Below are 16,765 nucleotides of genomic sequence, written 5' to 3' on the forward strand. Positions count from 1 at the left end.
GCCGCCATGGAGTTAAGTCTGATGTGATATTCCTCATATTTTCTTGGCTTAATCTCTTCACGTAGTCGGCTTTAACAATAATCCCGAAATCAAAGTAACCGCCGGATACAGTATGTGGTTGTAGATCCCAACGAGCTTAAACCCGGTAATCTCCGATCTATGACACGGTCTTTGATGCATATTCCCCGTTGCATTTTTACTACTTATTTAGACCCTTTCTTCGATTCATCAGTATAAACATTCATCAGTATAAACATTCATCATGGGTTTTCTTTATTCACAATTCTTCGTTACTCCCAAGTATCCAACAGAGTCTTTCGCCGATCAGACAGTGCTCATCACCGGCGCGAATGTCGGCTTAGGGCTAGAAGCTGCACGTCATGTCACGCGACTAGGCGCAGCAAAAGTCATCCTAGGTGTTCGAAATGTGACTGCAGGCAACGCTGCAAAGGAGGAAATTGAGAATTCTACCGGTCGCCCGGGCGTCTGTGAAGTATGGGAGGTCGATCTGGCTTCCCACGCCTCGGTCCTTGCGTTTGGTGACCGCGCCTCAAAGCTCCCCAGGCTGGACGTAGCCATCCTCAACGCAGCGATTGCCACACAGAATTTTAGCATTGCCGAAGGCTATGAGCAAAGTGTCACTGTCAATGTCATCAACAGTCTAGCCCTCGGCCTGCTCCTCCTGCCAATCTTGAAAGCCACACGACGAAAGAACACGTCGCGCACGCCGCGACTTAGCTTCGTTGTCAGTGAGGTGCACGCATGGGTGAAATTCCCAGAGTGGAAGGAAGATGAGCCGATGAAGTTCGTCAGCGACCAAGCAAGAGCCAAGATGGGCGAGCGGTACCCATTATCGAAGCTACTCGAGGTGCTTCTTGTACAGGCACTCGCAGACCGGGTGCGTGAATCTGAGGTGGTCGTCAATATGCTCAACCCTGGTCTCTGCCACTCACAGCTGGGGCGGGATTCTGGCTTTTGGCTCACACTATTGAAGATGGTGATGGCGCGATCCACTGAGGTCGGATCTCGAACCCTGGTGGCGGGCGCAGTGGCTGGACAGGAAAGCCACGGCGCATATATGACAGATGGGCTCGTGGACAACGCTGCGCTTTCACCTTTTGTCCGCAGTGATGAGGGGCGTCAAGCCCGTGAGAAACTATGGGCTGAGCTGTCGTCGATCCTTGAGCGTGTGTATCCTGGAATTATGCAGAATGTGTGACTTGCTTGCTGCAACTCCGTTTGTATGTAATTTTGAGTTGACGAATTATGTGTACCTCGTTAGTAATGTATGGCTAGAGCTCGTTTATCGGTTGTTTCTCACCTAATATCTTACTTCGTACACTGAGTCCATTTGCAGCTGACTATTCGTACCACTGCTACTCCAGGGCTGACCATTGATATTGACGCAGAACAGTCCTCACCTCCGACATTGCATTGGCCGAAGTAAGCTTTGAAATACTTCCTATTTTCGACGTCGACTGTATTTGGACCTCTCTTATTCGCAGAGTGTCACAAAAGCCCCGGCACCAATTGCTTGCGCTGCTAGCTCGGACGCTCAAGCGGCCCATTTCCAAATACAGTCACCTCTCACACCAGAGCAAACACTCCGGGATCGAGCACGAAGTGATGCAGTACGGAGTACATCTTCCGAGCTCCAAATATGCCGAACTATGGCTATGATTTGCCCAATGGATGCCTGTGGCGTCAATAACGAGGGTTTCATTGATTTCCCACTTGGTCCAACAAAGGGATCGGTGCCAAGAGGTATATTCAGAACGACACCGCGAGCTTCTGGATGCCTGTTCCCTGTGCAAGCTCCCGAACATTTAGCCCACAAAATCCCATATACTCGACTGAGTCGATTTGTTTCTCTGCAGTTGTTATAGTCTATCTTCATCATGGCTCCTATCCTGTTAGAACCCACAATCGTTGATTCCCAGCCCAGTACTGCTCCGTTGAAAGTAGCAGTCAATGGCAATTCCACGAATGGAGTGGAGTTGATTCTCAAGGAACGTCCTTGGAAACTTCTGCACCTGGTCGATGCCCTCAACCCTCCCCCACCCGCCCAAGGTGAACATGCGGATATCCACATCCAGCGACTACTCCAATTGGCCTGGGTCACTACCATTCGGGCATTCTCCTGCTCAACAACCTTATACATTGGTCAAGACTATGCAAACGGCCAATGCTACATAGGCGAAAAGGCTCACGGCTCCTCGAAGCCGACCGTCCAGATCCACGTAGATCCTCTTGATACCGTGAGAGATCTCTTCCATGAGAGCATTGAAGCTCTAGACGCATTATTCCATGCCGAAATTACGGAGGCCGGTCATACTGGGAAGGTTGACGAGCGTTTTGGCTTCAATGTGATAATAGTCTACCAGAAGCAACCAGCTGATCGCCTCCTGTCTGGTCTAGATGTGGGCGTCGGCGAATGTCAAGTCTGCTGTGGCATACCGGCGAGAGAGTCAACAGAGGCTGACTCGATATTCGCCGGTCTCCGCCTCTCAATCCAGCATACCTCCGACGATAGGTTACACGCTCGATTGGATGTTGGGACCACTGGCATTGGACTTCCATTGGCTACCAGCCTCTTGAACAGCTTCAGCCAAGCCCTATCATCCATTGATGGCAAGTCCACACAGACAGCCGGCAGCCTCGATTTATGCTCCGCGCAAGATCGGGACCAGATTACTCGACTAACTGCAAACATCGCGCCTGCCCATGATTCCCTGCTACATGATCTCTGTTTACGACACGCCAAGACAACCCCGAACGCTCCCGCCATTCGCTCATGGGATGGGGATCTGACATATCGCCAACTGGAGAACTTGAGTTCTCGATTGGCACATTGGCTAGTGGGACAAGGCGTCGGCCCAAATACCTATGTTGCTTGTGGCTTCTATAAATCTACTTGGGCTATCGTAGCCCGACTGGCTATCCTCATGGCTGGCGGCGCATACATTTGTGTTGATGGAAGTGATCCACCACCATATCTTCAATCTTCACTAGACCGCACCAAAATAAAGATCATGCTCACTTCCGCTGGCTACAAGGAGAAGTTTGCCGATCGGGTTGAAACTCTCTTTGAGGTCAGCGAGGCATCCGTGTCCAGGTTGCCATTGGTGAATTCGGTCCCTTGTTCGACCGTCAAGCCCACAGACCCTTGTGTTGTGCTTTTCACATCTGGCAGCACGGGGAAACCAAAGGGCATCATCCAAGAGCATCGTAGCTATGCTTCAGCATTGACAGATTACATCCGAGTCATGGACATGGGGCCTCATAGCCGGATGTTCCAATTTGATTCATACACCTTCGATATCAGCAATAATGACTTCCTGGCGCCTCTCATTGCTGGTGGCTGTTGTTGTGTCCCCACTAGATCTCTGACAATGGACGCACTGATGAATGACATGAATGAGCTGGAGGGAAACATAATGTTCGTCACACCCTCCGTTGCCATCGACATGGAGCCTGAGCGCGTCCCCACCCTGAAGATGATGTGTATCGGCGGCGAGCCAGTCTCAGACGCGGTACTCACAAAATGGCTGAACCACGTTCAGGTGGTAAACCAATACGGTATGGGCGAGGTAGCCTCTCTCTGCGCATATAATCGCAATCTCCAGATGGGCCACGGGTCAGTGGTCGGTCGCCCTGCTACTGGTGCAATTTGGATCGTCAATCCCGACAACCCCAACCAGCTCATGCCCGTGGGCGCCGTCGGGGAACTCCTCATCGAGGGTCCCCATCTCTCGAAGGGGTATTTAGACCACGTATCTGGAAAGTCGGAGAACTTCCTCACCGCACCTCCAGCCTGGATGGCCCAGCTGCACACCGACAGGCCAAAACACCGCTTCTATCGCTCCGGCGACCTAGGCCGGTACAACCATGACGGGACTATCGAGCTGATGGGACGAAAGGACAGCATGCTCAAGCTTGATGGAGCGCGCGTCGAAGCCGGCCAAGTGGAGTACGCCCTCCGGCGCAATCTGAACACCGGCGATGCCGTCGTCGTGGACGTTCTCGGCGTTATCGACGGCGAAAGCGATCCTATTCTTGCCGTCTACCTTTACTTGGCAAATAACCCCATGAACATGGAGAACGGTCCGGTCGAAGAAATAGAGTTCCGCCCGATCAGCGACAAGCATGCTGTGCATGCGCTCACCCAGTCGCTGAGCGAGGCGGTTCGCCAGAGTTTGCCCAGGTACTATGTTCCTGGGCTGTATATCCTTATTGATAGAGTGCCGCGCACCAAGTCCAAAAAGACAGATCGAAGAAAGCTTCACATGTTGGGACAGGCTTATTACATGGAGCATCGGGATGAGCTGGAGGATATCACGGTCTGGTTCGATTGGACTAAGATATAAAAGTAGGTTCCGTTCAGTCTTGGATTGAGGCTTCGGCCATCATCATTTGATATATCCTGGGTATTGATGTGAGATGATATCGTATGAAAACCGAAAAGAACCAGATGGATGTGACGTTTATTATCAGATTCAACAACCTCGAAAGACCGAAAAGCACTCTTTGTGCCCACATCACCAATGCATCAATCAGATTGTCTTTTTCCTGGTTTATACAACGCATAACAGTGTCTTATAACAAATTTGTATTTTGGTGATTATATTTGTCCTTGGACAAATTTCTCATAGGTAACATATGCTTGAACCTGAAAATCATATGCCGTCCATATATCATTTGTTATCCGGCCCACGGCGTAGAGATTTCATCTAGGCTTATGTGGTCCCTCTCGATGGATTTCATCCCCAACCCAGTAAGCTTATCATCTCGATATTTTGAAAATCGTATTCGAGCCACGTCCTGCGCGCACTCGCGCTTGCCGGCCAGTACGAGGAATTTGAACTAGAATTCAGGGGCGCGAGGGAGATGGGCGCGGCGGGCGCAATGACCTTTCTGTAAGGCCAGCACCTCACAATGGTGGCTCTGGGTGTAGCGGGGCTCGCACTAGAGGGCGCAGTAGCGAGGGGGAGGCGGGTAATAGTTGAGCAATTTATCTCAAACAGCGAAACAATCATGCATCACGGCCCGCACTCACGGGTCATACGACCAAGCCGCTGGGGCAGATGGAAAGAAAGCATGCTTGACGTCCTGAAACGCAAATACATCCTCATTCATCATCATGGCCGAGCCAATCGCAAAGCCAGCTTCAGGGTCGACGGGGAGCCAATTTGATGTCATGCGGGTACTTCCATCTGGCATCTCTAGTGGTGTGAGACATTCTTCGTCCTTTCTTGAGTATTGATGGTGCGGGGAGCTTAGGGTGTGGGTCTGACTAGGAGCCTGATATTGGGCGTCTAACCCCGACGGCCCGAAATCGAACTTGTAATGGGAATCTTCGTTTTCGGCTTCTACGTCCCACCCCGCTGATGAAGCGTGGCTTGAGCCCGGGGACCCGTGGGGATCTGAGGTGGGAGATCCGGGGAATGTGAATGGTAGGGTATTTGGGGAGGGTGTCATAAAGAGCGCTCTTTGTGTTGCAAGTTGGAGATCTGGGCGGGGATGGATCGGGGGTTTCTCGGTGGTGTGGAATGGGGTTGATTGGTTGAGTGAGAAACTAGTTGCATATGTCAGTCACCCGGTTCTGCATTTTCTCTCTTGTGTCGCCATATGTAGCCTTCTGAGCCAATGTGGCAGTGATTTACCTTGAGGTATCGGCTTTCATCCCACAGTCCTGTCTCACCAGGCCGGCGTCATACCATAATTGCGGGTATGGTTGAAATGCCGTCGATTTTATCGGGTATTCGTTCACCCAGTTGAACTGCTCGCCAGCCCAGGATGGATCCAGGCCATCTTGGATAGTCAAAGGAGATTCACTGGCGATGAAGGGGTACTGGCCAAGCTCGTCTTGTCCCATATGCAAATCCCCTAGACTGTCCATGGCCCAGGAGGTAATCTCGTATGGGAACTGAGGAGCTTCGGTCATGGTGAATGCGGTGTAATTGTCACGAGCGGAAACGGTAATAGCTCGAGGATATGAGACAACTCTGTAATTGAAGCTCTTGGGGTTTGAGCTGAAGTTCAAGCTTGGAGCTTGAAAGATTTGTATGGAGCTTGCTACCAGCGCAGGAAATAATAATCCCCCGCAAAACCGGGGCCATTCTTGGGCTATTTAAACCAAAAAAAAAAGAAAACATCTCATGAGGAGCTGTGGAGTTGTGGAGAAACCTGGGGAGCTCCAACGGCATCCCTGGAGACCGCATGATCCCATAAATTGTTCAATTAACCGATTTCCCCGGATTTTACAAGGAAGCCCGTGCATTCGGGGACATTGTTGTCCAATCGGTGAATTGCAGTTGCTCGGCATCGAGGATTTAAGCGAGACATCCTTGAACATCGGGTAAATTGAGAAGGACCTGACTCCTGAAGAACCTAAAAGAGAACGGAGGATGACATAGGCTTTGTTTCATGTAAAATATTTCGCCAGCTGAGCTTGGTATAGAGCTGATAGATGCTGTTTTCGACGCCACAATGGAAGAATGGACCGAGATGTCAGGGTAAATTATATACTCGCTAGATTATCCGCCCTCAAATTACAGAGAAAAGAAGCTTTCGCCTAGGGAAACGCCATCCGAAAACGCCCACCCTAGAACTATACACCGTTGAAAAGGCCATTCAACCCACATTGCGGAGGATGACCGCGGGGGGAAAGGTTCCCACCGTTCCCTGTAGGTACCGGACGCAGACCCGCAGATAGTTAAGCCGCGTAGCATGCAGGGATCGACAGGAACAAAGAGAAGCTAGCTGAATCTGTTTGTGGGGTAGTTACAGGGCCAAGCCGGTCCCCTTTCGCGTCCAGCGGTAAAGGGCGAGAACGGCTTTTCGGCGGTGCCGAATTTCACTCGGGTTCACTGGGCGACCTCGAGCCTGCGCAACCGCAGAGCGCATCACTTGCCGAAAACTACGCTGGTACTCCGTGTTGAGGGTGACAACGCATGATTCCGTCGCTCGGATCATGGTCTCGCACGCGTTGAGAATGCCCTCGCCTGCTTCTTTTTGCAGGCGTTCTACAATAAGCAACAGGAGGAAACTGCCTTGCAGAAGCTGGATGCCGAAGAAGTAGGGCATAAAACTAATGTCGGGATCAAAACGGAGGATTTGTTGCACGGAATCGGCAGCTTCCAATGCGTGTGAGATGGTCGACGCAAACGCCGGGGAAGATGTCCAGAAATCTTTGTCTTCGATCAGTGAGACAGGGTCCCACTTTCCGACGAGCAGGATATGTAGGACGTGAGTAAGGTAGGAGGAGTAGGCGATCACAGTTTGTGTATGCCAAGAATAGGCCTGAGACAACTGCGGATCGACAGGATCTGGTTTGTTTGTGTAGGCACTCGTCGATGAGGCCGCTGGGTCTGCAGCTGTTGCAGCGGCAAATGTTGTGAGGCTAGCCTTGTAGACCTCAAGCTGGCGGAGCACTTCCGAGACGTGAACCTCCCACGCGTCTTTTCCTTGGAGCCTGACACCAAGAGTGGGGTGGTTTCGCGCCTGGTTGAGATCGATCAATTCGCCGGTGATGGTCATGAGTGGGAGGAAAAACCCAAGAATAGAGTGGTCGTGGCAAATGAAATTGGGGAAAATGCGACGTTTGTTTTGGTCGCCCGACCGAGGGCATTGAGGCCCGTCTGGCCGAGGACTATTGCTGTGAATGATACCTGATTGCCAGGAGCTTTCATCCAGGGGGAGCAAGAGGTCCTCGCTCTCAGCATCGAGTAGGGCAAGCGGACGATTATAGCATAATGCGAGATGGCGGTCCATGATGTATAGTAGCCACCAGGTTCTGCGCCGCTCTTCACGGTGCTCTTCTGTAACCGCACCATTATGCAAATCATGGTTCTTGTCGCATACGCAATTCATACTGGGGCGCGAAGGATTGGAATAGTCGAAACCCAGCCCACCTGGAGAACCAGGCCATCCGCCTAAACCATAGCCGAATGACGGACTTGACCCATCAGTCAGGGTGTCAATATTAGGTGTGATCTCCATCTCTTGATTTAATTTAAGTTCTCGAGCTAATGTAAAGGCCGCATGCCACCTAGAGTAGAGTTAGTGGACTAGACAGGGGTAGGGGTAGGGGCAGGGGTACAACGAACCATCTCATGCTTGCAGCTTTCTGTTCACTAGATGAGATAATTGAGGCCACATGAATATAGGTAATGACATCGTCTAAAGATCCAGCAGGGCCCACAAGCCCTTTGTCATCACCGACTCCTTCGAATGGGTGGTGAGCCCCGGCTGAAAAGTCGTGGGCGGTCGCGTTTTCAGTGGGAGATGGATCTTGGTCTTTGAACGAGACATGTATCAAAGGTCGCAGTAAGCGAATGATCAATGCACAAAGAAATTGACATATCTTCCTCCGTTGTAATGGTGAGATGGATAAAGAGAAGGCCCGATCATCCACAGCGGCCACCCAGAGCATACTTGCCAGCAAGGCAGGACTAGTGGGCCTAGGACGATCAGCGCTCAGAAAAGAAGTCTTTCGCAGGACATAACAATGAATGTGATGGCACACGGGGTGCATGTGGGTTGAGAAAGCACTGGTAAAGTAGAGTTCCAGTAGATCGCACACCAGTCGACGGGGGAGGCTTGATTCGAGAAAAGGCATGAGAGGCTCTAACACAGGATATTTCAATGGCGACCGGGAAGTTGACGGCTGTCTCCGTCTGGGGAGATTCATCCCCGATACAGAAGGTATAGGAGGGGCACGCTGGGCAGGTTGGTGGCCAGCGAAATCAACAGGGTTCCAGATATCCATCAACCGGGGCAGAGGCGGCTCACTGCCACCCGTGCCTGCAAGCAGTTCATATGAGTCTGGGGACAGATGTGCCGCCGAAAGCCATTCCTCCGTAATATTCTCAGCAGGTCCTGCCCGCTGGGGCTGTGGACGATTCGGTACAGACCGGCGCTCGTCAGCATTGGGTGCCGACACAGCGCTGAGCTCATTCGTTGCCGGCGATCGCTGGTGAAAGGTCGATACAGGAGAATGATTGTCGACTGGCGAGAGCACCTGCTGCGACTGTGATCCTCGATTGTATTCCCCGTCGGCCTGCTTCCCCTCAATGGGGTCTTGGGGTGTCTCGTCCTCATCATTCGCATTTGTATCCTTCGGCTTCGATCTAGCGATACGTCCTCGTTTCCGGCGTTCGCGGGTGAATTGGCAGTTTATGTCACCGCGCAGACATCTCGAGCAGGGAAAAGCACGGTCGCATCGTACACGGCGAGTGTGACAGGAATCGCAAGCGACTCTGTTTCGGCGCCATCGTCGCTTGCCATTTAATAGTTCCACCTCGACCGAGTCTGGGTCCGGAGACGGCTGATCACCCTGGGACTCCATCCCAGGACATCATTGGTGAGATCGAGTGAAGAAAAAAGAAGCCTAAGAGAGAAGAATGTTGCGGGGAAAACTACACTAAGTGATGTCTCACCCGCAATTGGACTTGGCACGGAATTTCTCCAACTTTTTTGTTTTACATTGCCGATCGACATAAGGCACTTCATTATTATTCTTGACATCTTCAAGATTTAATCTTTCTGAAGCGCACGCTTAAACCGCTCCAACGCTCGATCTCGACTCTTTGCGTGGTCTACAATGGGCTTGGGGTAGCCATTCTTCTGCGCAATGGCCGCTGCTCCCCGCGCATACGGTTCGTGGATGGCTTTATCAGACACGTCGCGCAGTTCCGGTACCCAATGGCGGATGTACTCTCCCTCCGGATCGAATCGCTCACTCTGGCGTAGAGGATTGAAGATGCGGAAATAGGGCTGTGGATCTACACCGGTACTGGACCCAAATCCCCACCCGCCGTGATTGGAGGCGAAGTCACCATCAATCAAATTCTCCATAAAGTAGCGCTCCCCACGCCGCCAGTCGAGCATCAAGTCCTTGGTAAGGAACGACGAGACAACCATACGGCTGCGATTGTGCATCCACGCGCAGTGACGGAGCTGACGCATTGCTGCGTCAACGATCGGGAAGCCTGTCTTGCCATCGCACCATGCTTGGAATTGGTCATTGTCGTACTCCCACTCAATATTGGTATGCTCGGGCTTGAAGCACTTATTCATACTACACGACGACTCTGTATTAGAATCGAAAAACCATTGTCCTAAAAGATAAGAGACTTACCAGATGAACGGCCAGTTCACCAGCACATGCTTGTAAAAGTCACGCCAGGCTAGCTCACTGATCCAAGTCATGTAACCGGGGTCATATCGATCGAGATGGCCTTTGTTTGTCCTCTTTGCTGTGACGACAGCAGTCCTTGCGCTGAGCGCTCCGCATGCAAGGTAAGGACTCAGCACCGAAGTGTTCTCACCGGGTACCATGTTCCGCATCTCCTCGTACTTTTTGCCTTTCTCTTCAAGGAACTTGTCCAGTCGCTCGAGAGCTTCATGCTCACCGGCCGGGTAAAGCCCCTCGAAACGTCTTTGATCTTCGTCCGACAAGATGTGGGTCTTGGGTGCCGCTGGTACTTTACACTTGAATAGATCCTTCAATTGTTCACGCGCTTTGCCTGGATTTGGCCCGGGTTCCTCAGAAACCTCGAGGTAATCCGGATTCTCTTTCAAAAAGGCCAGCCAGGAGCGGTACCATGGAGTGTAAACGGCATATTGTTTTCCTTGCTGGCTAGCCAACGCGCCTGGAGTGACCACACAGGTGTCATGAGCGGGAGCAAAATTGATATCGTTGTCGGCGCAGAGTGTAACAAGCTTAGCTTCCCGCCGTAATTCGTCTACCTCGTACTCGATATTCGCATATAGACTCTTCGCGCCCCATTGCTGACACAATTCCACGATGCGTTTCGGGATCGCCTTCCTCTTCTCCTGTGTTTCCATGTGCAAAGGGATGTCCAACTCCCACAGGTCCTGATGCAGTCGCGCGAGGGTGCGCAACGTGAAATCCACTCGAGCGGGGCTAGTCGAATGCGCACTCCAATCTTCCGGAGACACGATATAAAGACCGATCAATGGGACCTGCTTCTCCTTGGCATACTGGTAGGCTGTGTGCAGCGCCCTATTGTCATGGAGTCGAAGATCGCTCTTGAACCAATGCACTACCGCACTACCCACGTCAATCGACTGGCGCTTGTCGGCAGTCTCCCGGCAAGCCTTCTGCAGCGTTTCGATGGGGCGTTCCAGTTCGCCATCGGTATACGCTTGGCAGCGGTCATTGTTCATCTCTGGCGGATAGAATTGGCGTAGGACTATGCCAAAGTCCTCAGTTTGCTTTGCATTCGGGTGGGGTTGGTGCAGGTCTGGACGACCCTTTTTACTCGTGTGTGAACCATTGGGCTGTTCAGCTGCCGGTTCAGTGGCCTTCCTCTTTGGTGGCATGGTTGATAAGTTGCGAACAAGCTGGGTTCGCAGTTTTTTTCTAACTAGAAAGGCCCGGGGGATCAATTGAGAACAGCGAAAAAACGTATTCTGCATCGAAAAGAACAGAAAGGGGTAGTTCATCAGAATCTCACAGGTCATTCAAGAGATCGAGATCGAGATCCACTATAGATCGAGTGACGTCATAGTCCGATCTGGTTGCGATCGCTTTTTAGTCTCTCGGTCTGCTTTGACCTGGCATGGAGGAAGACTTCCAAGGTTATGCCAGTAATTCGAGTAACCCCCAGGCTTTCCAATGGGCATGCTCGGACTACATACTTCGGCAGACCTGTCCATTTTTGAACATCTACGTCCTGGATGGGAACAACTTCGTTTGGACGACTTTTCTTGTAGAGACTTGCAATTCAACAATTCAACGGGGTGAATTTCACCGTCATCATACGCTCGGCTCTCTCCTTCACACATTTTCAAGTATTCCGTACCTCCAAGAGTCACGTTGTTTCGAAACCTCGAAGCAAGGGACATCGACAGTAGATCTCCACAGTCCAATCGTGCGAGGAATAAAGGGAGGAATAAGGGGAGTTCATCCCTGTTCGCTATGACTTCCAACCTCCCCAGACTTCCAATCCATGGCTCGGGAGCTTCCCCGGTTCATCCTGTTGCCTCTTTCTTCACCTCGAGAAGCTGTCATGGAATTATGCTACCCGCGTTCCCACTCCGGAATCCTCCCTGAGTGAACTTAAAGCATCCAAATCTACACCTGAGACAACTTCGTAGTTCATTCACTCTTTCTAGCCGCAATTATTCTTACGTATCTATATACATCCACCCCCAGAGCACAACCAGCAATGTCCCTCCACCTCCAATGGCCACCAATACCGATATCTCCATATCCCTCCTCCACAACTATGGCGGCACATCCGACGTAACCCGAACACGCGTATTTGCCGCTTTTGCCGGACTAGCATGCTACAACGCCATCGAGCTTGTCGTCCTATGCTTGTCTTCCTTCAGACATCGCAAGAGCACCTACTTCTGGAGCCTACTCATCTCTTCCGTCTCCATCATCCCGTACACCCTCGGCTTCACCCTGCTCTTCTTCCCAACCGGCGTCACTCCCTGGCTATGCATGTCCCTCGCCATTCCGAGCTGGTACGGCATGGTCACGGGCCAGTCGATCGTGCTGTGGTCGCGGTTACATCTGGTGCTGCAGAATAAGAAGGTGCTCCTCGCTTTGCTGTGGATGATCTGTATCGATGCTGTCATCTTACATATCCCAACCTCAGTTATAATATTCGGGACTGTGGCTCATCCGACGGGGCCCTGGGCCCTCGCGTACGATATCATAGAACGTATCGAACTGATCGGGTTTTGTGTGCAGGAATTCCTCATCTCCAGTATCTACGTCTGGGAAACTGTCAAATTGCTTCGTCTCAGACCTGACGGTCGGCGTCATGGGATTCTCAATCAGTTGCTGGTTATTAATATCATTATTCTTCTTTTGGATATATCTGTCGTCGTCATCGAGTTTGTCGGCTTCTATGCTATCCAGGTCACCTTCAAACCTCTCGCGTACAGTGTCAAGTTGAAGCTTGAATATGCGATCCTGGGTAAATTGATCGCGGTTGCGCAGGGTCATAATGGCAGTCAGGAACTGCGTTCCAGTGAGCGTGGCCTCAATGAGATTCACCCGGAGGGCCTTCGGCATTTGAATTTGGAAACGCCGATGCAGGCTCGTCGGCACTACAATCCGCCATGGTATCCAGATTCGCTGAGTTTCCGCCATTCGTCGTCTACTTCATCTGGTATAATGCGAGATCCATGATATCACGTTTTGGTCTGGCGTCTTGGCTCTAGCTACTGGCTTGGTTTGATTCTGATGAGCCGACACTCTACTTGGTGTTTCATGTTGATAATTTCTGCATCTTCACAGATGGGATAGCATCTTACAAAATGTTCATACGAGCTGATCAGCCATTCTTCCAAATATGCAACGAAAAATATTGAAAATTGCTCCAAGTGATACGGCAAAACATTATCAGCGATAGTAATCGGCCAACCCCGTGTCGGTACCAGCCTGCAGCACCAACACACTGCCGTAAATCTTACTTTCGGGCTGTACCATCGCCGTACCGACAGCTCCTAAAGCCCGGCGGGTATCATGGCCAATCCCATCCTCCGCAAGACCCAGCTCGATCTCGGAAGAGATACTACGACGACCAATGATGACAATGTTATTCGCCTTGTTGAACGTGTGGTTAAGATCTTCACGGACGGACACAACAGCCATTTGGATAGGGTCGGTGATTGTCTCATTCACAGCTGGCTGGGTGAAGACGACGCGCTCTTGCAGTTCCTCTGGCACTGAATCACGGAGTGTCTCGAGGAAAACGATGTCCGATTGAGAACTGGACGGGAGCGCATTTGAGCTCGAGGCAGAGATTGTAGTCGAGACACCTGTTTTTGTGCCCTCGCTGCTCGACCCGCCAATTTGAATAACAGTTGCAGTGACTTGATCGTTTTTAGCGAGCTGCAGGATCAACCGAAGGGCAAAGCGGTCGTCATCACCGCCAAAGAATGGAAGTACAATGTGGTGGGAGCGGCTTCCGGTTGGCTGGCGGGCGAAGATGGAGCCCTGGAGGCTTAGACCGCTGGGAGTGCGTGAGATTACGGGTCGCTTTGAGGCCGAAGCTGGGCTGTATTCGATTAGGATGCCGACATGGCCTGTGACCCGCTCTAAGATGTCGGCAATGAAGCTTGTGTAGGCTCCGTTGGAGAAACGATTGGCGCCGTCAATCTCTAACCCACTATGGTGGTCGGCTAGTGTTCCAGTCTCGCTCCAGGGGAGGAGGAGCATATCTGCGGTGTCCTGCTGCGCCATTCCGATGACAGTGTCTGCATAAGAATATTCGGGGACGACGGATACACCAGCCATGAGGGATAGATCATGCCAGTCTCCGAAAGCTCGGAAGGTGTTCACTACCGGATCCCACAGTGCATGTTCGCCTGCAGCAGCAACCTTCATGACACTAGAATCACGGTCGGTCAATTCCATCAGCCTGACACCGTGCACCTTGAGTGGGGTGTCTTCCTCCTCTTCCGCGGTAATAGGATCTTCAACATTCTGCTCGGTCTGCTTTGGCATCTTTGCGGGATGAATGCGTGACGAGACGGATGCCCGTCGCTTTGAGCTGAGGAGGGCTGCGACAGTACAGACGCCCGAAAGACCATCTAGACGAAGGTAGACGAGGAGCTTGCGTACTGGGACCGTCTTCAACTGATTCTTGGCAAGAGCAACGCTGTCATTACGGTCGTCGCGCTGGACAGGGTTTCCTTCCCAATCGATTTCCCCGCGTCTCCATCGCTCGACCTTGACTTGGTACCACGTCGGATACAGCAAAGTTGTCAATGGAGTGGTCAGAAATGTGGTGACCAAGGCCATCACGACGAAAATTGTAAAAGTGCGCGTGCTCAAAATTTTGGCTTGGAGGCCAATATTCTGGGATAGGTGCGTTAGCCGCTGTTGTTGGGCGACTCAGCGCAGGAACAATACTTACCAGTACAATTAATTCCACCAAGCCTTTGCAACTCATCAACACACCGATCGAGAAGCTTTCACGCCATAGGAGTCCACAGAGCCTAGACGCAACAGCACCTCCGGTGACCTTCGCAATGAACGCGATGGCGATTACACCAACCACATAACCCCAGACGATTCCAGAGTCCAGGAGACCCAGGTTGGTACTCAGACCGGACAGGGTGAAATAAAGTGGCAGGAAAATGGCAGCAACCAAGTCCTCAATTTTCTCGGTGAGTTTGATGGCAAAGCCGCCTTCGTGCGGGCAAATCAAGCCGATCACGAAGCCTCCGAAAATGGCGTGAACACCAATAACCTGTGTGAAGAAAGCCGACGCCAGCGCAATGAGGAGGGTGAGGGCCACCACCGACTGACTGGGTCCTTTTTGCAGACTGCCTGTTTTCTCAAGAAAGCGGAGGAACAGCGGGCGGAAAGCAAAAGTCAAAAATAGCATGTAGGCGACGCAGACCAGCAGCACATACAGCGCCGTGATACCACTACCCGCGTTGACAAGAGCGACACACAATGCAAGTAGGATCCAGCCCACCACATCATTACCCACCCCGGCGGACAGCACGATCACACCGACACGGGTCGAGAGTAGCTTGAGCTCGGTGAGGATACGACACAGCACGGGGAAGGCCGTGATGGCCATGGCGATACCAATAAACAGCAGATAGGTACCAAAGGCAATAGGCTTCGTACCAGGGTCACCATGAAACTCATGATAGAGGCCATATGAGATGGCGCAACCCAAGCCGAATGGCAAGATCATGCCCGCAGCGGACACACTCAGAGCGATCCGCCAATTACTGATCAGGAAGCGGAGGTCGGTCTCGAGACCGACCAAGAATAGGAAGAGTACCAGACCCAAATTGGCGACTACATTGAGACTGGGAATACTGGTGGTCGGGAAAATCGCCTCAGTAAATCCGGGGATGCGACCCATCACCGATGGGCCCAGAACAATGCCGCCGATCACCTCTGCGATGACTCGGGGCTGACGAATCTTCGAAAGAGGCCAGTGAATTAGGCGACATAGTACGATAATTATGACGGCCTTGCTTGTCAGTTTGAATTTCTCTGGATGGCGACATGAATTACCTGGATAATAAACAAGACCAGTGGGTTCTTGGGGTCATAGTGGGTTGGGTTGCCGCCTTCGAGGATACCACCCTGCGGACTGACTCGCTGAGTACTGTTAGTTGTCGCGTTGGTCGCCATGGATGATATCCAGAGGCCAGCAAAGGGTTCTCAAGTTCTTTATCAAGTTCTGGAGAGGAATGAAGTCAGCTTGAGAGAGAATACGAGGACCAATAAGACGGCACTCCGTATCCATTAACAGCTTGGCCTCGCTAGTCTGAACTTGGATTGGGTCAAAGAAACAAAATAATGACAGGTCATCTGAAAGAAACCGCATGCGGCCTGATGTCTTTTAGGAATAGGCGCGTACTCCGCATATTGAACCCACTCGCCAATGATCCGACAATCATCTCGGTTATGTTCCCACGTGTTGGGCCTTTCTATACCCCAGATCAGCACATACTCTGCATTCTTGGCCTTGTCAATATCTGGTATATTTGACATTCCGCACTTTTGTTCGGAGAAATCACATATTTAAAATCTAAAACTCTTTTTAAAAAAAACATATCCCTAGATCTCAACTACTAAAAGTGTCCAAATTAATGGGAAATCTGAAATGACGCGCTCTAAGGAATAATCGAGTCTAGACTGCCATACCACATGAGCTCGAAATAATGATACTCTCGTGTCGAGGCACCTCATGTGATACATTATGGATATTCTTGCCGACAACAATCTTCCTGTATCGTATAGTTT

The 16,765-nt window shown here is 51.4% G+C and overlaps 7 protein-coding genes across 7 annotated transcripts; 3 read left to right on the plus strand and 4 right to left on the minus strand.

Moving 5' to 3' along the window:
- Nucleotides 1–262: 262 nt before the first annotated feature.
- On the plus strand, nucleotides 263–1,219 carry N7500_003977 (putative short-chain dehydrogenase/reductase family protein; the record flags this gene model as incomplete). The annotated part of the gene is made up of 1 exon (XM_056675123.1): nucleotides 263–1,219. One exon carries the CDS (start codon nucleotides 263–265, stop codon nucleotides 1,217–1,219), a length of 957 nt encoding a protein of 318 aa, XP_056535648.1.
- A 679-nt stretch (nucleotides 1,220–1,898) lies between these two features.
- Nucleotides 1,899–4,367, plus strand: N7500_003978 (putative NRPS-like enzyme; the record flags this gene model as incomplete). Its single annotated transcript, XM_056675124.1, has 1 exon — nucleotides 1,899–4,367. One exon carries the CDS (start codon nucleotides 1,899–1,901, stop codon nucleotides 4,365–4,367), a length of 2,469 nt encoding a protein of 822 aa, XP_056535649.1.
- Nucleotides 4,368–5,058: 691 nt separating this feature from the next.
- On the minus strand, nucleotides 5,059–5,944 carry N7500_003979 (uncharacterized protein; the record flags this gene model as incomplete). Its single annotated transcript, XM_056675125.1, has 2 exons — nucleotides 5,059–5,575; nucleotides 5,664–5,944. Coding segments are annotated over 2 exons (798 nt in total), but the record flags the coding sequence as incomplete, so codon positions are not given.
- An 839-nt stretch (nucleotides 5,945–6,783) lies between these two features.
- N7500_003980 (Zn(II)2Cys6 transcription factor) lies at nucleotides 6,784–9,349 on the minus strand (the record flags this gene model as incomplete). Its single annotated transcript, XM_056675126.1, has 2 exons — nucleotides 6,784–8,050; nucleotides 8,109–9,349. 2 exons carry the CDS (start codon nucleotides 9,347–9,349, stop codon nucleotides 6,784–6,786), a joined length of 2,508 nt encoding a protein of 835 aa, XP_056535651.1.
- A 188-nt stretch (nucleotides 9,350–9,537) lies between these two features.
- N7500_003981 (deoxyribodipyrimidine photo-lyase PHR1) lies at nucleotides 9,538–11,349 on the minus strand (the record flags this gene model as incomplete). The annotated part of the gene is made up of 2 exons (XM_056675127.1): nucleotides 9,538–10,081; nucleotides 10,142–11,349. 2 exons carry the CDS (start codon nucleotides 11,347–11,349, stop codon nucleotides 9,538–9,540), a joined length of 1,752 nt encoding a protein of 583 aa, XP_056535652.1.
- Nucleotides 11,350–12,214: 865 nt separating this feature from the next.
- On the plus strand, nucleotides 12,215–13,174 carry N7500_003982 (uncharacterized protein; the record flags this gene model as incomplete). Its single annotated transcript, XM_056675128.1, has 1 exon — nucleotides 12,215–13,174. One exon carries the CDS (start codon nucleotides 12,215–12,217, stop codon nucleotides 13,172–13,174), a length of 960 nt encoding a protein of 319 aa, XP_056535653.1.
- Nucleotides 13,175–13,387: 213 nt separating this feature from the next.
- Nucleotides 13,388–16,150, minus strand: N7500_003983 (Kha1p; the record flags this gene model as incomplete). The annotated part of the gene is made up of 3 exons (XM_056675129.1): nucleotides 13,388–14,848; nucleotides 14,907–15,935; nucleotides 16,031–16,150. 3 exons carry the CDS (start codon nucleotides 16,148–16,150, stop codon nucleotides 13,388–13,390), a joined length of 2,610 nt encoding a protein of 869 aa, XP_056535654.1.
- Nucleotides 16,151–16,765: the final 615 nt, after the last annotated feature.

This window comes from Penicillium coprophilum (assembly GCF_028826855.1).
Source record: "Penicillium coprophilum strain IBT 35676 chromosome Unknown utg000002l_segment0_segment1, whole genome shotgun sequence".
In the NCBI taxonomy this organism is placed as follows: Eukaryota; Fungi; Ascomycota; class Eurotiomycetes; order Eurotiales; family Aspergillaceae; genus Penicillium; species Penicillium coprophilum.